The 26,525-nt window shown below is 42.6% G+C and overlaps 1 protein-coding gene across 1 annotated transcript in view; it reads right to left on the bottom strand.

Annotated features, from left to right (window-relative positions):
* Positions 1 to 26,525, bottom strand: part of man1a2 (mannosidase, alpha, class 1A, member 2) — a 209,227-nt gene that overhangs the window by 54,763 nt on the left and 127,939 nt on the right. The window contains exon 5 of the mRNA XM_033617549.2: positions 23,864 to 23,944. Coding sequence (XP_033473440.1) covers positions 23,864 to 23,944 — 81 coding nt within the window. The remainder of the gene's footprint in view (positions 1 to 23,863; positions 23,945 to 26,525) is intronic.

Below are 26,525 nucleotides of genomic sequence, written 5' to 3'. Positions count from 1 at the left end.
TTGCCAGGTCCGCTTATTAGCTGCGACTTTGGCCTTGTTTCTTATGGAGTTACTTATTTGGGCTTGCTCTCTAAACGTCACCTTACTCTATATATATATCCGTCTAATAAGTTATTTAAAAACGCATGATAGTATGTCGGACAGCAATTGCTTCTTTTGGGCTTGTTTCCATAGCCCTGGGTGCTTGTTTCTCTCCCTAGATCTGGCAACACTGACAAGCCGGCTGGCAAGCAACAACAACAATGGCGGCATCCACAGGATCACGGGGAGTGCGTTGTGTTTGGACCCAGGATAATAAAGAATATCAATGCCTTTACAATGTGTCGTCTCCAAGTTTGGTGACGTCACCATGTTATCTGGAGCTCTGATGGTGAGGGCTCGGTGGAGAAATCTTATGGTGTGCGCACACAGGTCGTAACGCAGTTGGCGAGACTCCCGCTGACAGAAACATACATCGCCAGGTATGAACACTCAAAAGATTACGATTGTCTCTGCGACGCAAAATCAGGGTGAATATTGTGTAACGTGAACTAGGCTTAACCTACATGTCTTTGACTGTCGGAGTACCCAGAGAAAACCCACGCTGACATGGGGAGAACATGCAAACTCTGCACAGAGGGGCTGCCCTACCCCTTGTTCAAACCAGGAACCCTCTTGCTGTGAGGCGACAATGCTAACCACTGCAACATTAGTACTCTTTGACTGGTGATCAGTTACTTAACGCGCTGTCATCCGTCACTACAACTTCTGACAGCCGTCAATCAGCTTTCAATCAGCTGTCGTCTGTTTGCAGCTCAGTCAATTTGACATATCGTCTGCTGTGCAGAGGATTGTGGGTCAGAATAGCCAGTGAAGCATGCTGGCTTAGATACTGCCAAGTCCGGCTGGATGTAGTAGAACATCCTGGTATTTTTGGCATACTGCATTTGACATACTTGGGACATACTAATTTTTTCCCGTGCACCGCGAGTGAGTCTAGCAAGAAACACACAAAGGATGTACTAGATATGATATAAATGATCTGATTATGATAAATAGGAAAATACGCACTCCATGCTCCCCCATAATTGTCAGTGGTATCTAAACAGAGCGAAGGAAGCATGGACACACACACGAGCAAACACAGACAGAGCTCGACGTGTGATTAGAAAAGAGCAGAGGAGCCAAAGAGCTTTATGAGCTGCACAAAAATGTGTTTCTGCTGTGGACAGCCAGGCGACTGCTGACGAGTGGCTGCATAAAGCTGACATATTTGGGTGCTTCAGCATCCAGTGTAAACATAGTGTTAATTGGGGACATCCCGTATCATACAGTATGTGAGCTTATTGAGGGATGATGGTACTTGTTTTTAGTTTTACTGCAGGATGTTCAAGAAAAGCTGACCCAAGTCTAAATACCAGACTACCAGCAGACAGGTGAATCAAAGATGCCCTTCCACTTTACAAAACTGTCTGCATGCTTACCTTAAATTCTGATCCAGGTTGTCAGAAAACTAAAGAAAAACCACCGACAAGATGTTCAAGTTCCACTTTTGCAACGTACATTTTACTTCTGAAGGACAGTCGTGGGATAAATGCACAAAGAGGGAGTTGTACAACTTGCAGACAGCAGCCAGGGAGAGCAGCGCCACAGAGAAAAGCACTTCAATACAGGGCCGACAGAGGCTGATTCATCAACACAATCTGTCAGGGCTGAGCAGTTTTATAGAGAGACCAGATCTATGGAAAATTCCTGCTGTCTCACAAAGTGAGAGGGAGCAATAACACATGGTGGTGTTTGCAGAATGCTTAAGCAGCCAGTGGGACATCTTACAGAGGAGCTGGAGGTCAAACTGTGGAGTTAAACACGGGACAAATAAAGATACAGACGAGGGGAGGGAGAGAGGGAGCAATGCAGAGATACAATATGATGAGCATGAGTGGGAAAGAAAACATATGAGCCAGGGGGATGAGAGTGGATGAAAAAGACAATAGGTGTGCTGTAAAGTTTAGTTGATTCAAAATACACAATAAACGTGACTTAATAGGGACAGTTGGCTTCAAACACTTGTCTTTATCTGGACACATTTTCCCCACAAATACAACATGCTAATGTTTTTAGCACAAGCCTATGGCATTTTACATTATATAAATTAGCGTAGTGGCTAGCGGAGATTTCCTCTGCTCATATAAAACCAGGTACCATTTAAAAAAGGTAACTTTACACGCTCCATTACAGCTCACAAGATTCACCGACAAAACAACTGTCTTATACTAAACACGTTTTCCAAACAAATTTAACATGCTAAAAATCACACACAAGACTTAAAATGCTATTTTTGTGGAGGCTTTATTGTCTTCACAATTTATTGTTTATCTGTGAAATAAAAATGAATAAAAGCTTGTTTCTACTGAGGAAAATGGTTTCAGCTTACAAAAACAGACAGGTCTGCATCGTGATGCATAGCTACATTTCTGGGGAGGTGCACGTATTTAAGTGTAATTCCTGTTTAAGCAAAAGGCAAAGGCATCTACTTTAATATTCAGTTTAGATTCAACCAGGGCAGTGACTGTAATTCATAAAGGGGAACTCCAGTATTTTTCAATCTGGGCCCCATTTTCTCATGTTCTTTTTTTTAAATTGGTCCAATACTGAGAAAGAGTGCTGCAGCTGGCAGAAATGAAAAAGGCTGAAATGCAACCGCTCTGCAGGTACTCACAGTCAGTTAAGGTTTATCAAAAGTGCTTGTTTTGCCCACTGATTGTTATTGTGAGTGTCTGACAACATTACGAAAACAACCCTGAAACATTTTTCCATACCTTTTGTTCGTCCCTGTTTGTTTTGGATCCAAGTCTCGGATTTTGCTGACTTTTCACATTGTTGAAATCAGCTACATATCCAACCAAGACAAATCCTTCATTCATCCAGTAGGATTCGCTCTCTGTACTCCAACACAAAAAACTATAACTGGCATCTGTCTCTCCAACTCTCACTGACATTTCCACTGTTTCCTTCCTGCAACAAGTCACCTCTTGATAGATTTTAGTCCTTTACCGAGACTTGAGCACAAAACAAACAGGAACAAGCTTTGAGTAAGGAAAAATGTAATGTTGCCAGACACTCATAATAACAACATGAACAAGCACTTTTATTGGACCTAAGTTGACGGGCACACCTGCCCCGAGTGGTTACATTACAACTTGTCTGCCTGCTGCAGCACTCTCTCTCAATATTGGACAAAAACGGTTGTTCCTATGAGTCACTTAGACACAAAAACATGAGAGAGGAGAGTCCAGCCTCTCATGGTTTCACCTCAGACTAACAGTGTTTGTGTCGATAAATAAAGAAGGCATCCCTTGGGTATTTGTGTGTGTGTGTGTTGGGTCATGGTGTGTGTAGTCATATCTGCCCAGTCATCATAAACGCCCTCCACTGATTCGTGGCCTGTCTTCTGGCCGCCCCGAGGCCCTTAACAAACTCCATTGCGTTTTATTAGCAATCCTGCTGCTGATGTCATCAAGCAGGGACAGGATCCAAACGACCCATCAGAGGAGACGGCCAGCCGCCCTCACAGATAAAACTCTGCAGTTTATGATAATCATCTTCCTCCGCTGCTCTCATCCACAGGCAGGGATGAAAGACAAGGCTGTAGCCACCAGGCCTTCTAAAGACACAAGCGTCTTATTGTTGTTTGTTAAAGGAAATAAACCTGCTGAGAGAAGGAGAGGAAGATAGAGTCGACTTAATTAGTGCCTCAACATTTTCCTTATCTTGTTTATATTTCTATGGAGCATTATCACACTTGAGACAAGTGGTGCTCTGACTGTTTTCACTTGTGTAGTTGAACTCAGCGCTCAGCATCTGCTGTGAACAGACTCAGGGGATATGGAACAATATGCTGTAAGCTACGCCACATAGATGTATGTGCATCTCAGCTGTTGATAGGCACATCACAATTACAGCTCTGATCAGGCCCAACAAAATCAGGCCCAACCTAACATGAACCCGCACAGTTTCTGTCCAAGGCAGACCCACGGCAGCATATTTGGGCCCGAGGCCAAACTAAAATTAGCCCAAATAAAAGCTGAGGGCTGGTGTGTTTCCTCACACCACTTCTCCCACTCCATCCTTTTTCATCCACTCATCCACGGCCAGATCACAGGGGCAGCAGGCCAAACAAAGCACCCGAGACGTCCCTCTCCCCAGCAACGCTTTCCAGCTCCTCCTGGAGGATCCTGGGGAGTTCCCAGGCCAGATGAGAAATGTAATCTCTCCAGCGTGTTCCTACCAGTGGAGGACCCTGATCAGATGCCCGAACCACCTCAACTGACCCCTTTCAATGCAAAGAAGCAGTAGCTCTACTCCAAGCTCCTTGCCCTATCTCTGAGGCTGAGCCCAGACACCACTTCTTCTTTTCTTCCTTGTTTTGATAGTCTGTTGTCACATGCACGACACATTCGGCAGAGCAGGTTATGCCCCTTGGTGCGTCTAGTGCACCGTTTTCTGTCTGTCTTTTGTGCAGGCTCTCACTTTCTCTCCCTCAGTTCTCCAATATATTGCACCTATTGCTCCGCTGTTCTGTCACAGGTAAGTTGAACCTGACCCGATTCAAGCCCATGGGAATAACAAGAAATTATAACCTGGCCGACCTGCATCCGATGAGTCAGATCAGGCCCAAACGGTAGCAAATACCAATACCAGTGAAATGAAACGATTCTTGATATCCTATTCAATATTGGTTTGCTACAGGTGTTTGTAGCAGAGCGTAAATATGTGGCTAAATATGTGTAATTACTACATTCACCTTTTTGCACTTGTACACACTGTTCTGTGTTTCTGTCTAGACTCTCAAATCTATCAGCGCTTTCTCTGCTCTACAGCGAGTTCAGTCTCTCCCAGCTGTTCGCAGCTTACAAATGATATCCTCATGTGTAATAACTGGATGATTGGCTGAGTTTAGGACGTGTTTGAGTGGCGGATTACAGCTCTCCCTGTCCCTGGGAACGTAACATTCATGTGTCATTTGGCAGACGATTTCATCCAAAGCTCCTTACAGAACCGCTGCGTGCATTTTGTTTTTTGCACGGCCGGTCCCAGTAGGAGTCAAACCTCTCACCCCGGCTGTGCTAACGTCATTCTCCACCATGAGGGGCCACAGAACCAGCCTGTGTCCCCCTCTAACCTCCTCACCCTTCCCTGCCATGCTCTAAATCTGCTGTCTGGGAATTCGGCCCATTGAAACAAACAACCCAGCGGCCTCGGGCGCCACTAATCCTGAAAGAGGGAGAGAGTGCAGAAAAGATTAATAGGAAAAGAGAAGTGGGATGGGGAGAGAAGTAGAGAGGGAGATAGGATGCTGCTAATGGTGAATAAAGAAAAGAGAGATAAGTGGAAACAGGCAGAGGAGGAATGGAGGAAGGAAGGAAGAAGAGAGATGTGTGTTTAAGCATCAGGGCTCAACGGATACTGGAATTATATTATAGTAATCTGATAACGACATGTTGGCTGATATTCAGTCCACAAACAGCAACAATATGTGACAAAGATCCCTGAAATTAGCATCTTAAAGTAATGAAAAATAAGCTTGTCATCACTCTCTGGTGGACAAACGATGTAACGGCGACACTGTCTCCAGACTAACTCCTATCGGACAACATATACGCTCCTACTGTCACATCTGTGATAAGTTAAATTTGGCTGATAATAATATTTCAGCCATGTGAGGTTTGTGTGTGCTCTTAAAAAATGTGCTGGGCCGAATTCATTGCCCCAGCTTGTCTCATTTCCCAAATCTCTAGGCATGTGTGTATGTGTTCGCTGACAGAGTCCATCCTTCAGTGATCGATTCTGAAGTGTGCTGTGATGCATTTTAAAAGGCTGAACAGTAAAGCTGTCAGACCCAGAGGGAGAATGATAGAAACAAGTTTGGGGAATCGCCAGACACCAAACTGTCTGGACTCGTCCCTCAAAGGATTTTATTTTCACCTCAAAGCTCTCAATATCTTAATCTTGTCTTCTTGCTACAGTAAATATGAAGTCAACTGGAGAGATGCACGTGGGCCATGTGGATGTTTTGCTGCAGTGATTTGGAGATGTGTCAAGGAGAAACAGGACAAAAACTTCACTTTACTGCTCATAATTCAGAGGTATATAGTGCAGGACTGTCGGTTAGCGATTATAAACACGCTTGCCAGTAAAGTGAACCTAAAAGCCAACACCAGATTCACTCTCATTTGGGGTTTCGTCTCACTATATTTGCATTTGCAAGAGAATAACATACAGTGGTATCGCATTAGGTATCAAGAATCGTGAAATTTTGGTATTGGTATCGACCACTAAACCACATGGATGGGGCTGAGCTGGCAGCTAGCAGCTAACAGTGCTAACTCCACAAACAGTGCTAACAATGGCAACAGTGCTGACAGAGCTAACGGTGTTAACCTGGAAGGAAACTGGAGGGTGAACGCTAAGCTACGCATTCTGATATCAGCAGTAACCACCAAATAAGCACAATGCAGAGTGGCAGCAATGAACTAGCCAGTGGGACAAACTCACACAGACTCAAGTGCAACACACACCGCCGCCAGCGCGGTGCTGTGGCCGTCAAGTCCCGCCCCCCAACACACACTGGCAGCGGCGCGCAGCAGCACCGTCGACGTGTATTTCCCACCCCAGCCTGCTAGGTGGCTGTACCTACAGTAGTTGCCAACGGTTGCCAACTACTAGTAACGGAAGAAGAAGAGGAAAACCTTTGAGGCAACAACAACTTGGATTTCACGGGTGAGTTTCTTATCAAAGTCGTCTTATTAAAAATTTGAAACAACCGGAGTTGATACTACGGCGGCCGGGACGTACATAAAAGGCTTTTCTCGCAGCGCCGCCATGAGCGCCAGCCGCGCTGGAAATAGAGCAGTGGGCTGAAGCAGAGTGGCGCGGCGCGGCGTGTCAGCCGGCACCAGTGTGGGTTGGTTCATAGAATATAATGGAGGCGGGCGTTTTGACACGCGGTGTATGGCGGCGGTGTGTGTTGCACTTCACGTGCACCAATATGCAAGCGCAGCCGGACTGTCTCGGACAGAAAGGCCCGGATTACAACACACAGAGGTAGCGTGACTCAATTCAACCCAGTGTGAACCTGGGAAGAGAATCAAAGCTCTAGACGCAGTTACTCCACTATATCTTTAAATAGCAAACAGTGGTTTACTGCTAAATTAATGCTCTGAATGTCACATACAAAACCGTTAAAGGTCAGGTGTGTAGGTGTGTGTTCGTTACCTGTGAATTAGCCATTTATAGCTACATTAAGGAGCTGACCCTCTTCTACGAAGTTTGCTATGTTGTTTCTACAGTTCTTGCATCGGCCAGCATAGTTCCCCGACATGCTTGGCACGTGGGCGGAGTTTCAGTTCTAAAGCAACCCAGCAAGCATTTTTTGGTTTAAAAAAACATCTAATAGCTGTCTACATGAAGACCTGACGTCTAGGTTAAATCACGGCTGAATTTGGGCTGTCAGTGAAAATTTGGTAGACGTCTAACCATAGCCAAAGTGTAGACGTCATCAATTATACGGCTATGTAGAGACCATGTCCAAAAAATGGAGATAAACATATTTTAATTACTGTTGACTCTCCATACGTGATTGAATATCATACCACACGCCATCTGCAATAGCGAAAATTACATTTAATCAATTTCAAAATTAAATTGGCTAGATTTGGGTTACGTGTAGCTAGACTAAATTGGAGCTAAATATAGCCAGTACGTTTAAATCATGACAGAGATCTTCATCAGGCATTTTGAAATCAGTTCTGCAACCTCACGGCTAGATGACACTTTTAACATATTGGTCTACCAAGTCTATGAAAATAAAACCCTTGTTGGGTTCTTTTGCTCAAAAGAATGTACCTGTTCCTACACTAACACTAACATACTAACACATAATTCAATAAGTCCAGGTAATATTAATTATTTTAATCACTAACTTGGTCCCTCTTGACCTGAAAGTCTCCATAACAAACACACTGTGTGAAGAGACTGATACTAAGCACTAAATGACTTAATGAGATCAGCATTTTTTACACTGCTATGAAGAATCTGTTACTACATACAGTACTAAACACTGTACACACACACACACACACACACACATACACACTGTACACAAGCAGACACCCACAGTCTCTGGTGTAAGCAGCGGGCCACTGTTGACATGTAATGGAGCCTCCTAACAGGATTAAGGGGTAGACTGTGAAATGTGCTGAACGCGCCTGCTTGGTAAGAAGGGCCCCGAGGGCCAGCAGGAGAGACAGGATTAAGTCACCCGCTGTGAGCGTGTGTGTGTGGTTACTGTGTGTCATTTCCATACTTTGTCATGCCACTTTGCCATCAGCTGATCCATTTGCTCATATTGTTTAGCATCCAGTGGGGCTGCATCAAAGGCAGCAGGCACAAAGATGAGCTGCCACGGAGACCATCGTCAAATTAGCCGCATGATCCCTGCGTTTGTTGCCATCTCACCGTATCACACTGACTGCTGTCAGCTGCGACAGATAATTTGCATTTAGCATTAATGGGAATGGTGCACTTGTGAAGTCTTGAAAAGGATATGACTGATGAGTTATTCTGCCCTCAGCACTCTAAAATAAATGTGGCTCGTTCTGTGGTGAAAGTCCCACCTGATGTGCCTATGCTGCATTAGTCCTCTAGACTCTCCTCTCTTCAATGTTACCGTCTTTTCCCCCTGAGGACGGCTGAAAATAGAACAAAGCTGAATATTTCTCCATGCAAGAAAACATTAAGTAAAATTAAAATGTGGGACATCCACTAAAGTAAAATAGAGGACGTCTAGAATAGTTCGCTGAGCCACTCCCTAAAACGCCTACTGTCCGATCCTCCATTAGCAACCATAACTAGACACAAGGGGCCAGTCGCGTCTTAAGAACAAGGGGGAAATACAGATACGGTGTGAATATGTAACCTGCAAGTCCAACAGCAGATATCTTCAAAGTTTAGAGGGAGCTGTCGTATTTTTCTTGCCTGATATCAGACAGAAATGTCAACTCATTAGATTCTGTTTCCATCTTCAGACTGACATCGGGTCAGCTCAACCGATTCCCCTGAGGAAGGGGATTCCATTTTATTTTTCACTACATACCAAAGTATCCGCCTGAATGTAATGTCATTTTAAGTCCACACCTGGGCTGGGCGATATGGCTAAAACTGTTACCATGATGAAAGTTTTCACATCAGTTGACAATAATTACATCGCTTAATTACAAGTCAAACTCATCATGTCTAAGTTTAAAGGCTGATTCTTGCTCTTGAGTAAAAACTGAAGAAATCATACGGTTCATTTTGGTTTAAACTATTATCTATTGTCTGAACATGACTAACAGCAGCATGTCAAACTCTTTGTGCAGACACTTTAAAACATTTGAGTGTTTTAGCTGACACTGTTAACAGAATAGACAAAACAAAAACAAAAATCTCAAAGTTGATCAGTACTTTCTGTACATGTTTTAAACGCACATTATGACATTTCAGCCGTTTCTCAATCAGAACAATAACAAAAGTTGGACTTTCCCTCTACAGCGCTCATTGGTTGTTTTTTTATTTCAACCCAGAAACTGCTAATTCATGTCACAATGCCACACAAATTTGTCAAGTTGCTGGAGTTGGCGAATTTGAAAGTCTCGACCCAGGAAACTATTTTTTCAATTTTCCAATGCGAAAAACAAGAGAAGAGGGATGTTGAGAATGCATTAAACAGTGTGGAAGACCTCACTCACAGCTTAAACAGCAACAAAAACTTCTTAATTTTCTCCAAGGTCAGACACCAATTAACGCTAGCTATCTTAAGATGTTAGCAAACAAAGATGGTTGAATATTAATGATAATTTACTTATGTTCAACATTAAGTTAGGTGGTTGTTTACCATTTGAGGCTGTTTACACTTTTAGCAAGATGGAAAAGTGGGATAATTTTGTTTTGCTAGCAAAACCCTAAAACATATATTAGATGATGAAAGCTGACATTACAGGACGTCATGCCTGAATGTCATCTTTAAACAAAACTTTATATCAACTTGTTCCTCCTGTGCAAGAACCTGGTTGCTCTCGTATGTTGGCCCTTCATGTGAACTGACCAATCCTACATCCCACCCTTTAGTTGCTGATGCTAAGCCAGACAAGCCTGACACAAAAAACATGGTGATGCCTGTTTCACTTAACTGCGTGTTTATTGAACAGTTTCTAATATAAACAAAGCAGTGGTTAGCATTGTCGACTCACAACAAGTCAGACCCATGCCAGTGTGGGTTTCTTCCAGGTACTCCAGCTTCCTCCCACAGTCCAAAGACATGCAGGTTAACTGGTGACACTAAATTGTCCGTAGGTGTGAATGTGAGTGTGAATGGTTGTCTGTCTCTATGTGTCAGCCCCGTGATAGTCTGGCGACCTGTCCAGGGTGAACCCTGCCTCTCACCCAATGTCAGCTGGGATAGGCTCTATCCTCTGACAAGATAAGCAGTTACAGACTGAATGAATGAATGTATAATATAAACAAAGGAACATTAGCCTTGAATGCTAACCCAACCTCTCTTGATGTAGCTCTATGTTGCCTAGCTAGTTAGCTGGCATTTTGCTAACATCGGCTAACTTAAAATGTGACTATATACAGAGTAATATATCCGTGAAAACTTTGACAGTCACCCAGCCACGTGTTTAATTCCGCAAAAAATCATAGAAAAAAGGGGCGGGACTTAGAAAGTACTTATTGTCAATGCGCTGATGCTTGCATTGAACTGTTCCCTTGATTTTAATATCCTCTTACATTCACAATACTCTGCCAAATATACTGTGAATATAGCTCTCAAATGCAAATTGTAGTCCTTCCTTAAAGGACTATTATTCCTGAAATTTGATATTAAGAAGGGTCAACGTGATGTACAGCTGAAGCCAAGTTTAACATTAGTGTTAAGTATTAAGTATTATTAGGTTCTCTGGGGGATGAACTCCAGCAGTTCTTGACCCAATGAAAAGTAGAACTTCCTATATGAACTACTGTACATCTGCACGTGTTCACCATTAATTCACACGGAGATATCATTTCCTTCATTTCCCACCCCACATTGTTCTCTTCTTTCCTTCATTAACTTGATTCGCTATCCCCTCTTTTTTTATATTCCGTACATGGTCCATTTCCCCACATCTTTCTGCTTGTCATCTCCGTTACAAAAATCCCTCACTCTTTTTCTGTCCTCCTCCCTCTCTACATCCATTCCTGTCTCTTCTCCACACCTCTCTGACTTAATCTCATTTGGACTGTCTTTTAACCTCGTTGTCCTTCCAACTCCTCTCCCCCTGTGAGTTTTGCAATGTGGTTGAATCATAATTATTAAAATCTAAGTGAGATAGATAACTTGTAATTTCCCCTTTGGTTTGTACAGGCACGGTAGGCCATTTGTTCGCAGAGTGGAATTCATAAAGCTGTGATGAAATTAAAATTTCTCTGCTGTTTGCAACACCATCTTTTCCCTCGGTCTCTCGGGGTGTGTGTGTGTGTGTGTGTGTGTGTGTGTGTGTGTGCCTGCCTGCTGGCACAGAGCAGCCAGTTACTGAGCATGTCATCACAGCAATATCTGCAGCAGGGGAAAGGACTCCCAGGGGAAGCTAGACGGCTGTTGCTAGAAACAACTGGGGTGGCCTCAATATGTGCTGCTCCGTTACAGGCGAGTGTCAAAACATTAAGGTTTCCAATTTTAAAATAACTGTCTCATACAAAGACTTTGCACAAATTATTTTCATAGTGTCAATTCACCCTTTTAACTAATGTGTCACTACAGATTTGTTCATTGTTATAACTGTTCTTCACACTTGCACCCGGACCGTAAGCACAGCCAGAAAACTCTCATTACACTCAATAAAACTGTCCTAACAAGCTGCAAGTGTTAAAGAGCAATTCAGAGGTCCTTGTTTCTCTTCATTTAAGGTTCATTTATTGCCACTGCACAACACAGGGTTGCATAAGGAAACGCAGTTGCAGGCAGTTAAGGCTGAGTGTCCACATGGCGGCTTTATTCAGTTGTTCCCAATAAGGAGAGAGCGTCCAGAAAAGCCTCACAGCGCTCTGACTTTTTTGTGCGGCCACTCTGAACCTCTGAACTGTTCAGAAAGGTGCTCGTGTCATCACTGACGCTCCTTCGGATACTGTCTATCTTGAGATGTATGATAGGTCAGTTGAGAACTATTACAACAAAGACAGAGAAACTCATTTGTGGGAGCAGAACGGCTGGACACTGCATGTTGTCTTAGCCTGAGGTGCACCTCCCTAGAAATTTAACTACCGGTCACATCGACGCAGACCTCCTGTCTATCTCTGTAAGCTGAAACCATTTCCCTCAGTGGAAACAAAGCTTTTATTTACTTTAATTTCACAGATAAGAAACAATAAATTGTGAAGACAATAAAGCCTCCACAAAAATAGCATTTTAAGTCTTGTGTGTGATTTATCCTGGCTTCATATGAGCACAGGAAATCTCCGCTAGCTGCTAGGCTAATTTATACAATGTAAAATGCCATAGGCTTGTGCTAATAACGTTAGCATGTTGTATTTGTTTGGAAAATGTGTTAAGTATGAGACAGTCAGTGAACCTCGTGAATTGTAATGGAGCTGAATGTGTGTTGTGAATCCACTAAACTTTACAGCACTTCACAGAAACCCTGCCGCCAGCTAGTGTTTTGGAGGTGTAACTGCTGTGCAGCTGCATATTTTATATCAGTCTGTTTTTATAAAGGTGCTTGTGACATCTCAAATGTGGCTTTGACCTGCAAGTGAAAATACCGAGATACATATTGTGTATCGCGAGTCAGTCTGTAAATACTGAGATATGAATTCTTGTGTAAAACACTCACTAGGCGAGGCAGGGATTGCTCAGTGCCATTTGATTTTATGTATGTAACCCAAGGACTTTCTATCCAGAAGTTACTGTAAATACACATTGTGATTCAGTCTATATGGCCAGCACATTAAAAATTATACACCAGGGAAATATTGTCCTTCAACCTTGACTAGATTAAGCATCACTGCTGCAAACGTAGAGTCCAACTTCCCTCGTCCCAAGGAAACGGGCTCTTGTACCCTTGTAACAGTCACCCTCTTTCTGTTTTGACCATCTTTATGTTGAAAACTAGTGAATGAGGAAAGTCTTATTCATGTTTATGTTTAGTTTTCCAGATCCAGAGTGGAGAGCCTCAAACTGCTGTTAGCACACAGTGATGATTTTATAATTACTCCACATCTCTTTGATTTGTTTTGCTTTCCCCAGAGAAAATCAGGGCACATTCACCTCCTCACAACTTTGCACTGTCTCACATTTGTGTGTTGCATCTCTAAAAAATTTTGATAATTTGCAGTGATGGCAACGCTAGCAAATCCCAGTCTTTCCTTTTATCCCCAGTGTGTCTCTCTGGGTTCCTGCTGGGCAGCAGCGCAGTGGCAGTCAGTCACAGAGAGAGAGAGTGCGATGCCCTGAATTTGTTTGACGGGTTCAGTGTTTGACAAAAAATGAGAGGGGAATCAAATGCTCCCTGGTGAGATCAAACAGACCGGCAGTGCAGTCATATCAGTCCCTGGACAACACGACAGCTAAGCTCTATATCACAGAGCAGACAGACAGAGACAGAGAGTGAGAGGGGAATAACAGGTAAAGTGCAAGGTAATGAAAGAGATACAGGGAGAGAACTGAGAGGATGAGGGAGCAAGACTGACAAGGATCTGTGGAGAGAAGGGGCAGGAAAATACAGGATGTCTTCAGCTTCAAGTCATGATTCTTGGTGGCAGAGACAAAAGGCATGAAAACTGACTTGTTATTTTGCTGCTGTTTATCACAATTCTGACCCTGTTTATGCTTCGTTTTTAAGTGTGTCTTAGCCGATCACATCAGAAGTGGACAGTGGGGCTGACCCCGAATACTCGACCAAACATTAGTCGACCAGAAAGGTCATTAGTCGGCAAGATTTCATCGGTTGCTTAGTCGCAGAAAAACAAAAACATGAAACTCTATTAGGAGCTGCACCTTGTCAAAATAAATCAAAACCTATATGACTGGACCATGTGGGAATTCAATTTGACTAGACAGACACAAATAGTCCTGTTAGTCACATTAATTTCCAGGGCTGGTACCTGCGGTTTTTCCACAGGCTAGTTAACATGTCGGGCAGGAAATCCAAAGTGTGGGATCATTTTGAGAAGGTGAAGGACGAACCCAAGGTGATATGTAAACTCATCTTCATTGGTCGACTACAAACATGACGTATCATCTGAAACATGGAAGTAGCTACATGCCCATTAGCCCACAGCGTCATTAACAGGCAGCTCGCTCAGCGTGTGACGTGCACTTGTAGATAAAATATAGGCCTATATTAATGAAGGTTCATTAGTACGGTTTTGTATTTCTCAATCCACCAAAATATGTCATTTAATAATTACATTAATATCATAAACATGCGGGCGACTAGTCGACTAACGGCCCTAAATGACAACTATTGGTTGACTAGGAAAATTCTTAGTCAGGGGGCAGCCCTAGTGCTAAATACAGATGTAAACAACCACCAAAACGTATTGTGATCAGATCTATCAAACCACTTGCCGGGGTGGTCAGGGACGCATTTGACCACAAAGAGGGTTCTTAAAAAGTTAAAACTTCCTACATTTTGTTTCACCCTCTATGTTCTAAACGAGTGAATCAGCAGAGTTTTATTTAACATGATCACCATCATTATTGTCATTATCTCTGCCCCCCATGTCTCTCTACCACCCTAACCTTCATTCCCTGTTCAGTTTCTGTCCTCTCCTATGTCTTTATGTGCTTTCCATCCCTCCCTCCCTTCCTCCATCCGTTCACAGGGTGGTTGTGCTGTAGCATTTATGCCTGCAGAGTCTGCAGCTTTCCCTTTTAGACGTTCTCATCTCGTTATCCTACATTACAGGGCTCGGCTTGCTCCCCTGACCTTCTCCCGTCTCTGCGCAATCTGCTGTTCCTCGCTCATCATCCCTGTGGTTCCAGCCCTGCTTATTTTTGTTTGTTTGAGGGGACAAGGAGAAAAAGTTTCACACTGTGTTTTTTAAACTCCTTACATGTATAATGTATTTCAGACGGGAAAAACAAAAATTAGAGGAAAATGGAGAAAAAAGTATAAAGTCTTTTTTGTACTTGAATCTAAAGTGATAATTCTATCACAAAATTAAATTCATCAGTGAACATCACTCCTGTTGGCCTAAAGAATACTGTCAGGTAAAGTGTAAGTCTTGTAGTTCAACATTTAAATACAACTAGGTGCCATCTTGGACCTCAGTCTGCTCTTGTTTGGTGTCATAGGAGAAAATCCTCACTGATGCATGTAGAGCCAAATAAGGCCTGACTACACAGAAAGTGTTTTGCAGGTTGTAAAACACGAGGCGCACTACACAGCCTTTTTTTAAAAAGTTGAGTGCCACTAGTAAAAAAAAAAAAAACACGCTTGCTGCGCCTTTTCATTGTTGCCAGGCAACCACCCCGTTACCTCCTTACCCTAACCTTCCTGTGTAATCAAGCTACCATTTTTCCCCAGTAATTAGTACCTAATTCCTAAAATGTTGAGTCAGAGGGTACTGTCTGTAGCTCTGGTTGAGGGTGAGACGCTGTCAGCAGATAAACAGAGATCTGTGTGGGTACATGAGACCCTAAAAAAGAGGGTGGGTCATGGGGAGTACCACCAGTTGGTCCAGGAGCTTCTCCTCCATGATGGCAATTTCCAGACATATTTTAAGATGACTCGGGGGCAGTTTGACAACCTGCTGTCTATCGTCGGGCCGTATAGCTCTGGGTATCCAGCAACTGCTACCACCAGTTTCTCCTCCATTGTTTACCAACTGTAAACTTGTTGTCGTGACCACCACAGAAGGCCCGCCTCACAAATCATCCAACTGGACAATGGGAAAAATGACAGAAAAAGAGATGACTTGGTGGCGTTTTTCCGCTTTGAGTTTAAGTTCTTTCAACTCCAGGAGTTCAGAGCGCTCTGGCAAAAATGCAAGACACCTAGAGTGCAGAAACGATAGGTGCGTAGCAACGCAAATAAAAATAAAAAAAGCGAGCAAAAAGCTTCATTCTCATTAAAACTATTACAAAAAGCCGCCTCCAGCTGCTAAAATGCTTTCTAAGCTCAGCATCCTCTAGGAACGGAGCCTCATCTGGGGACATTTTATACAAAGCATTCACATAACAAAACAGCATGTTCTTGGAATGTGAAATGACTCACTACTAACAGAGCAAACACCTTTGTGCTAAAACGCTGGCGAATGATATAGCCTACGGATGTGCTGGGACACATCGTCAGTGATGCATCGTGGGTTCATCGGGTTTCTTGGGTCTCACAGCATCATACACCCTCGCCCAGGCGACCCAACTGGGGTTCATCAAGCGCCGACTTGCATCCCAGCAGCATTAGTCCAAGAATCGCCCTTCTTTATCTGAAGCCACCTGGAGGCTCTCTCTGCTGCGTCTGTCGCTGCCCTGATGGCTTTTTTCTTTATGGGCCTGCTCATTCCAAAGCAAGGTGATTCATCTAGATACCAAACATGTTCAGGAATTATATTTATCTTCTTATGAAACTGTTGGAGACACAGTAAACAAGCATATTTTTCAAAACACTGGAGTCGCAGTTTCTTAGTTGCATTGAGTTCTATTTACTTAATTAGGTATGACATTGTGAAATTTTGTCTGTAGTAGAGTCCCAGATGCAGCAAAAATGCAGAGAGAACAACTTCTGTATCACAGCTTCTCTAACATTGCGTGAGTGACACAAGTACAACACGACACAACAATCCAGATATCAACACTGGCGGCCAGCGTACCTGCCTGCATACAGCACACCCTGCTGCAGCTTTACTATCACACTTCTTGTAACGACCAGAGGATAGTGTGTCAGACTGGGAGGAAAACACCAGCCAAATGTGGTATACTGTTACTACAGCTGCTAAGTTTCTGTGTTTAAAACAACAGAACGGTAAACACACCAGTGTGCTAATGAGCTGCAGGTACCTGCAGGACAACTCAAGACGAGAGAAAAAGACACACTCACCGAAACAGAAAAAGCAGACAAAACATTGTGTTTGATTGAAATAGTTTTTTTTCAAGTTGGAGCTGTTTTCTTTCTCTCTAGTCAGGTTTCTCCACCTGCCAGTAAAAGTAGCTGGTGTAGATTTATCAGGCACGTTATCCTCGAGCTCTCCTCTACTTCCTGCTGCTTTGAAGGTACACAGAGAGCTAATGAGCTCCTCAAAATAAGGGTGTGATTAAAGACGTACAAAAGATATCAACAGATCCTTCAAACAAAGTTACTGAAAACCCCAAAATGTCAAAAGTTTAGGGCTGTGTCTGACTAAGGATTTCAACCAACAGTCATCATTTAGTCGACTAGTCGCCCACATGTTTCTGATATTAATGTAATGATTAAATGATATATTTTGGTGGTTTGAGTTGAAGGTGTGAGAAAGAATAGTATCAGTAACATTGTTAACACTGTGCTACATTACAGAGAAATACAAAACCGTACTAATGAACCTTCATTAATATACGCCTATATTTTATCTACAAGTGCACGTCACACACTGAGCGAGCCGCCTGTTAATGACGCTGTGGGATAATGGGCATGGAGCTACTTCCATGTTTCAGATGATACGTCACGTTTGTAGTCGACCAATGAAGATGAGTTTACATATCACCTTGGGTTCGTCCTTCACCTTCTCAAAATGATCCCACACTTTGGATTTCCTGCCCGACATGTTAAAAATGACCACCTGGCTCTAACTCAACTCTTGTCTGGTGCATCTTTACATCACAGTGAGGAGGAGGGAAAAGGACGAGCAGTGATGGAGTTCTCAAGGAAAAAGGGGAAGACGAAGCAGGAGAGCGACGTCGATGTGATGAGAAGCTCGAAAAAAGGAGGAAGAGCCATTTACTGATGTAAAGATTAAAGGAGGTAAAGGATTAAAGGGTGTGAGATGTACTGGAGAGATGCGAGAAAAAAGGAAAGGAAAAGGAAGGGGACGAAGTGAAAGATGTGGAAAACAGATGAAAGCAGGAGGTAAAAGAAAAAAATGGATTTTTATAAAAGAGGAGGATTAAAGACTAAATGCAGATAGCAGGAAAGAAGATGGGAAGAAAATGTGATGTGGACAGAACACAGAAATCAGGAAAGAGATGGAGCAAAGAAACAAGTAAGGATGTAGAGTGAAAGTCTTAAAATGAGATGAGAAAGTGAGACAGAAAGGAGTAAGGAAACTAAAAATGAAAGAGGAAATAGGGGAAAGACAAGGAGGAGAAAATTACACATGAAGGGGAATTAGGAGAAAGGGAAATAAGAACAGAGGACACATGAAAATGGAAAACAGAATTAGGAGTAAAAGAGATTAAAAACAAAAAGAAAATGGGGAGAAGAGGAATGAGAAACACAGTAAGCACAGTTAAGAGGAGAGAAAAAGGGGGAGGACAAGATGAATAAATAAAGATGGAGGAACAAAGGAAAAAAAAGAGTTAGAAAAGAGAAATAGCAGCATGGAAATGAAGGAGAAGTGATGATGTAGTTAGATTGGTGCAGGCGGGTGACCACGAGAGCAGAACAGAAGTGAGAAAAGAGAGAAGAAGGTGGTGAGGACATCGGAAAAAGAGGTAGAAACAGAAGGAGAGACTAAAAGAATAACGCTGGGGACAGACAGAGGAGTAAACACAATCCATCACTGCTGCTGAACAGAGACCAACACCTCGTCCTCCTGAATGCTGATCTCCGACTCTTATTCTCTGAATCACGCTCTCCTTTCTCTTCGTTTTTCTATGCTTGTCTGTTGTGCTCCTGTCCTCCCCGTCTGTATTACCCTCTCTGTCTCTTTCTTTCCTCTTGTATTTGGTCTTAAATTATTCTCCTTTGTCCTTTATTCTGTTGGTCTTAAAAGAAGACGGATGCCTTGGAAATCTTTTATCACTATGTTTCTTCAGTTCCAGCAGCTTTCTACTTACAGGACTGAAAATCTGAGTCTTAACTTGAGCAGTCTGACTTGCATTCCTTAACTTTGCTGATGCACGGCCTTCATTTTCTTTAATGTCCTCATAAAAAGCTTGTTTCTGTTATTCAACTTAGAGCTCCGATGGGGCCAAAGACATCAGGCTCTCTGGTTCTGTGAGGCCCAGTTTAATATTGCACAGACCCACAACAGTTTAAAGTAAAGGGGCTGCACTTGCATAGCCCTTTTCTAGTCTTTTGACCACTCAAAGCACTTTAACACTACATATAAAATGCAATTTGGGGTTCAGTATCTTGCCACAGGATACTTAGACATGCTAAATGGAGGAGCCAGGGATCAAACTGACGATTTTCAAATTGGTGGACAACCTGCTCTACCTTCTAAGCCACAGCCGCCCCAGGAATACTTCAAAAGGAAAAGGAATACTTCAACCCCCAAATGAACATTTCTATATCCATTACTCACCCTGTTAGTCTACATTTCTGAGGAAAACTTTGTTTCTGTAGTGGTGATGACAACAAGTTGAAGTTAGCTGAAGTTGGCTCACTTTCATCATTGCCCTATTAGGGAAGTTGCAAGACACGTCTGAACAAACTATAGCCTGAAGTATTTTCAAATGTTATACCAATTGCAATCAGGCCGACGATTGAAAACAGTTGGTCAAACTGTCCCATATTGACCTTTCGCTAAGCCCTGTCCCTTTGTGATGGTCCGACAAGCTGTCGCAGTAAGCATGGAGCCCACACTGTAACTAACTGCACTCCCTGAAATATGATCATATTTTTGGAAAAACGAAAGAGTGATTCCAGAGAGAAGCAGACAGAGGGGTCTACAGTCTGTGTTTGAAGGATATATCCAGGATGTCAAACTGACTCAGCAGCAACAACAGGTTAAAAAGACAAAGACAGTTAGAAGCTAAAGCCGAACTATAGGCTACAGATCACAGTGTAAAAGTGAACCACCACATCACTGCTGATCGCCACACAAGACAATGCATATCTACACACACACTGTGATGACACACAGCTGGATGAATATCAGCAAAGTTTCGCTGCTTCCCTTCACTGGTTCCTGTACAGCAGGGTCGCTCTTTGTTTCACTGTTATAATCATTAAAAAGCAAAACCAGCATGTGTATACATTCAGTAGGCTATATCTTCAGTAGCTAGCTAGCTAACCCTACACTTTTCAGGGTTTGATTTTGGTTTTGGAGCAGTTTTCCAACCTCTCCAGGTAACGAGTATCATTAGTACACGACGTGCCCCAGACACAACATTTAGCTCCAAATCCACAAAACCAGCCTGGAAATGAAGTTAATTAGAGTCAGTGGAGCACAGCTGTGTGTAAGAGTCTGCCTGATGCTACGGTATGACCCGTCAGCCTGCGTCCGGGGGTGGGACTTAGCAAAGGGCCAGTTCACCCTAAAATAAGCCTCAAACCAACCACCATCCAGGTGGAGCTCCTGGACCAGTTGGTAGTACTCCTGTGATATCCCCTTTTTCTGAGAGTCTCATCTACCCGCACAGATCTCTATTTCCCCAAGTCAAGCGTAGTACATAGGAACAACAGAGCTAGTGTCCTCCACCTGTCCAATTTTTAGGGTTTTTTTAAAGTCAACTCAGTCAGTTTACTTTATAGCAAAATAGTCATTGAGATAAGGACAGGTGATTGGTGGTTGCCCACAGCATCAACAGCAAAACCTTTCCTGTTACCCTGCATCCCATCCATCTTTACATCATACATCTCTGTCTCCTACTTTGTAACCTTTGTTTCACTCCTTCCTTCAGTCTTCATTCAGCCCTGCTTCTTCTCTGGTCGACTCCCCCTCTTCTCCCTGTGCTTCAGCCCCTCCCTCCCTCAATCACAGCTTCATCCCTAACGACATGCTAACGTCCAACTGGGAGAGATGCTGATAAACTCTACGTCTGCTGGGAGCCGGCTTCATATTCACGCTGCTACACACAACTTCCCCCTGGGGGAGCCTCCCAGTAACACCCATTTATCCTGCTGCTGGTTGACTGGAGCAGTTGAGGGGTTAAGTGCCTTGCTCAAGGACATGTCCAATGAGAGTGAAGAATGATTCTCACCCGCTTTCTCTCCCCACCTCGGCCATTCATCATCCTCATCCTCCACTCCCATCTCTTTATCTGTAAGCATCACCTTCACACACCCTCCGCTCATCCTCGCTGTCCCGTCCCAGTTGTTCCACCGCCCTCTCCTCAGCTCCCTCCATCACTGTCTCTCCTCCGAGCCCTCCCATGCTCCATCTCCCTCCTTTCCCACCACCCACTGCTTCTATTATTGCTCGGCTAGGCTCTGATGAATGACTGGGTTTGATTTTTTGTGTGTGTATGGGGGGGGGTTGAATCGAATGAGAGCGACTTTAAGTTTTGCCTGTGAGGCACTTGAGCATATGTTGTTATTCAGAGTGATGTAAAATCTCTCTTCATCAGTTTCAAAAAGCCAACGCATAACCTCTGCATCACTCGGGCAAAGTTTAATGGGTGTTTTCAACGTTAGGGGCGTTATTCGTGGGAGTAAGCAAAACTTGTAGGTGATTAGATCAGCTTTTACTGATTTTTATTGCTTTTACCGACCCACAGATGACTAATATGTTCTCTGCTTTGTTATATCACCTGATGAGAGGAACGTTTATGAAGCTGCGGTTCTGCTTTTGATTTTTAAATTCAATAAAACACTGCAGCTTCTGATAATGAAGGAGAATTCCTTTTTAACTACCCACCAAAGTCAAACATTAAATCAATACATTTTCTATGTGTAATTGTTCTCTGTGAGGCTCTTTTGAACTTTGTGCCAAGGCCTTATCATTATTTTTTCCTCCTTTTTTTTCAATACTTTTCTCTCACTATATTTATGTTATGCACCAATACATCAAAGCACATCACTTGTAGATGAAAACCCACTAGACAAAAACACAAGCCTTTTTTTAAACAGGAATTGTGCAAATTTGCAGAAAAGCCCAATCAGTCTTCGTTCAGCATTGGCAGTATAAAAACAAAATCGGGGAGTGCAGCAAAATGCCGCCTACCTACTTTTGTTTATACAGAATGCGCCTTTTTTGGGGCAATGGGGGGCGTGAGCAAGTAACAAAACGTGTAGCTCAGCATGTGACGTAAACAGTGACGTGGGAGGGAAGCCGCGGCTGGTCAGTCCTTCGGCGATTCTCTCATAAGTCGGCCCGTCCTTCACCGTCCCCGTCATCTGATGGTTAATGGCCTCTTTGTTTGCGAGGGCAAGGAGGGCGCACAATTCCTTGTCTCCCCAGTTGCTCATCTTTACAGTGTCTGTCAGGTTTGTGTTTCCCTCTTGCTACTAGCTGCTCGCTAATTCCTGCTATCAGCTGTTTTCTGTTTATCCACTGCCAGTGGGTCGCACATGCGGCGTCATCAACAGCTCCTCCCATGGCGGAAGGCCACCTCGGTCTGTTTAAACTAAATAGGTTCTGCCAATATGACTACCCTATGAGGTGGAAAATTGGGCACCTCGGATCAACTCGCCAATCCAGCTCTGTGTGTCTAAACGCTCTCAGCTTGCCAGCGAATCGGTCCAACATTTGCGGAAAATGTGGCAGTGTAAAAGGGGCTACAGGATTCTGAATCTGAGTTGAATGTGAGAATACACTTGTTTCCTTGAACACCCTATTCAAGTTTGCAATTTCTCATTAATAGGGCTGCCCCCTAATAGTCAACCAAATGTTAGTCAAACAGAAAAGTCATTAGTCGGCAAGATTTCAGTGGTCACTTAGTCTTAAAACCTATATGACTGGACCATGTGGGAATTCAATTTGACTAGACAGACACAAATAGTCCTGTTAGTCACATTAATTTCCAGGGCTGGTACCTGCGGTTTTTCCACAGGCTAGTTAATATGTCGGGCAGGAAATCCAAAGTGTGGGATCATTTTGAGAAGGTGAAGGACGAACCCAAGGTGATATGTAAACTCATCTTCATTGGGCGACTACAAACATGACGTATCATCTGAAACATGGAAGTAGCTACATGCCCATTAGCCCACAGCGTCATTAACAGGCAGCTCGCTCAGCGTGTGACGTGCACTTGTAGATAAAATATAGGCCTATATTAATGAAGGTTCATTAGTACGGTTTTGTATTTCTCTGTAATGTAGCTCAGTGTTAACAATGTTACTGATACTATTATACTAGTATGATGCAGAATATTTAAACTGTGTGGACCTTAAACTAATGACTAAGGACAAATCTGGACCAGTTGGGAACCACTGCTTTAAAATATGTCTGGACAGGGACTTAAATAAATCACGACTGGCAGAAAAACCTCTACAATTAAATATTCTGATTTACCAGTGTTTAATTAAGCTGAATGACTAATGACACAAACAGAATTCTCAACTTTAAATGACCAGGGCAGCAAGAAAAAGCGGAAAAAAAACAACAATAGGAAATCAATCAGGGTTCATAGAGCTGATACTGAAATCCGTAAATGTGTTTCAGGCAGTATTTTAAATAAAATAAAAACACCTACAGTGAATGTGGACGTTGTGCTGAACACATATTTGATGCATCTGCTCCCATTACAGAGGGAGCACTGCTTGGCTGGGCATGAAAGCTAGGAATGGATGGGACGGACAGAGAGAGATACACTCAACTTCCACCAGCTCCTTAACCAAGAGCCAAAATCTGCCTGCTGACCTTAATAGGAGCAGAGCAGAGGATAGATGAGAGGAGGAAGTGTCGATGAAAAGAAAAAGAAAATAGGAGAGGGGAGACGATAAAGCCTTCTGCTTCTCTTTCAACGATAACACAAACACACACACAGAGAAGTACTCACTTCCTGTCCAGAGAGGTAGTAGGCGGCCAGGAGTCCTCCTATGAATCGAATGTTGACCTCGAACACAGACACCTCGGCATTCTGGGGAAAAAAGAAAGAACAAGAAAAGACATCAGACAGGATAACACAAACAATTTGTTTATTTTTACATTTCTATATGGACATCCTGATGTTTTTATTCCATCGTCTTCAATCAGAAGTTCTAATTTCCCATGAATCAAATCCAGTTCACTGTCATCTTACCACCCAGCTCTGTGCGAGCCAGAATGAGAGAGTGTCTCTGTGGGATCAAGGTGCAACATAAATAACACTGTATACAAGAACACAAACATTTACACAGCACGACACAGTCCCAGAGCCCACATACCTAAGATGGATGGAGTGCAAGTTAAAAAAAAGTAAAACGATAAAGCAACAGTAGTTTGAAGTTGTAACAAGACTGTGTCCAGTTCAGACAAAATCTCTCATCGACATCCACTCATGGACAACAGGTTGGTGCTCATGACAGCAAGAGATGTAACAATGATGGCGTCCTCTTCGGCTGAGCTGCAACGTTAGCTAGCTCAGTGGTGCTACGTGAGCTAGCAGTAGATGCACGCTTCCTTCTGCGCAGTGATACAGTTGGTGGATGTAGTTCAGTTGAAAGAAAATAGTTCCTACATAAAACAGCTCACAACAAGGTCTGTGGATTATCTTACCAGTAACCAGGTCATGATTTCTGCAAAGAGACATTGCTGTTGAGTTTATCAAATGTATTTTTTGGTGCTTTGAGCACCACAAGCTGAGTGACATCGAGTTCCATTATATTTAAGAGAAGGCAGACATCACTGCGGCTGATATCTCCAACACTCGGAAGCTCAAACCAAACAAATTTAAACTGATAAACAGCACCACAGGTAAGAGGAACAATATGTATTTCTGATTTTGGAGTAAACTGTCTCTTTAAGCTGGGAGGAATCAGAGAGATGGGTTGGCTGTTCAGCAGCCTGATGGCCTGTGGGCAGAAGCTGTTAAACAGTATTGTGATCTTTGCTCTGATGGACCCGAACCTCCTGCCTGATGGCAGAGGAGCAAAATATTTTTTAAAAAAAAAAAAAGGAAAGGGGAAAAAAGGAAAATTAAATAGGGGCATTCCTTATGAGCTACTGGGGGGGTTTCTGTACCAACAGCACAAGTTGTGTGTGTCTCATTTCTATGCTATCAATCTTATTACCTCAGCTGTCATATAATCACAGATCATCGGGAACATAGTCTTTTATACAGCTCAACCATTCTCCCATCTGTCTTCAAGAAAATAAAAAAAATATGCACTTGATTTCTGACTCTCATGGTAATTTCGAATATCTCTTTCACAAAATCCTTCCATTTAAGTTATCTTTTTTTAATATATACTTTATTTTTATTTTTGTTGTCCAAACACAAAACACAAAACGGCTGGTACAGTACATTTAATTTATCTTTTAACCAGTTCCTAATAATTTGTTTAACCCTTTGAAACCTGGAGCAACATCACTTTTCTTGTACTTCTTTCAGACGCAGTATTTAACCCTTTAAACTCTGAGAAAAAAAAAAAGAAATAATAACAATAAAAAAAACCTAGGGGGAAAAAGAAAAAGGAAAAAAACAGGGAAGGAGAAAAAAGGGGGAAAGGGAAAAAAGGAAAAATAGGGAGAAAAAAAAGGAAAAAAGAAATAAACTGGAAGAGAAAAAAGGGAAAAGAGAAAAAACCATTGGGGAAAAAGACAAAAAGGGAAAAAAACAGGAAAAAAGAGAGAAAATGGGAAAAAGATAAAACTTCGGAAATAGAAAAAAACTTGGGAAAAAAAAGGAAAAAAAAACAGGGAAAGAGGGAAAAAAATAGGGAAAAAGAAAAAGTTTGGAAAACATAATTAAAAAAAAAACCTATGGAAAAAAGAAAAAAAACTAGGGGGAAAAAAAGAGAAAATTAGGAAAAAAAGAGAAAATTGGGAAAAAAGAAAAAATAGTGAAAGAGAAAAAAACAAACAAACTAACAAACAGTGACTTTCACCCAGGACAGCGGCGTTCATGTTCACAAGATTATAAAGCCAAACCTTGCTCTTTTTTGGCCAACACCTTACCTTCTGCCCATGTTTTTGAGAGAAATCAACTTTCTCAGGTTTCAAAGTGTCAATCACTGCTACCCTGATTATTAAAACCAGTTAGTTTTTATAATGTAACGTTTGGACACTGAAAAATCATTTCTAATGGTTAAATGGGAAAAGGCTACACAGAACAAAGGGTACAAAGAAAAGACAGAAACAGAGATTGAACCTCCCTCCCACAGTCCTCCCTGGGGGGTAACATAAGAGTTTTAACTGTGTTGGTCCAGCCTTGTACGTTAGCTAATAAAGTTTTTTCTACCTTGACTTGTGCACACAGAGATGGATAATTATCTCTAAGATGTCAGAATACATTTAAAGTGTTGGACTTCTTTGTAGACACTGCTTGAAGGACAAGCTTTGCAAATTGAATATCCATCTTCTACAACAACTCCCTGGTCATTTTGTAGATATCCAAAATGCTCCCACACTGCCTGTTTAAGGTATTTTTTTGGCAGATACAAGAATGAGATGTCAGCTAGCTGTGGCATGTTTACTACAAATTCTCTTCTCAATGCTTCAGGTAAGCGGCACAACTCTCT

The sequence above is a fragment of the Epinephelus lanceolatus genome, chromosome 14, assembly GCF_041903045.1.
Source record: "Epinephelus lanceolatus isolate andai-2023 chromosome 14, ASM4190304v1, whole genome shotgun sequence".
NCBI lineage: Eukaryota > Metazoa > Chordata > Actinopteri > Perciformes > Serranidae > Epinephelus > Epinephelus lanceolatus.
Note: the sequence above shows the minus strand (reverse complement) of the source record. Positions and strands in the feature narration are given on the sequence as shown.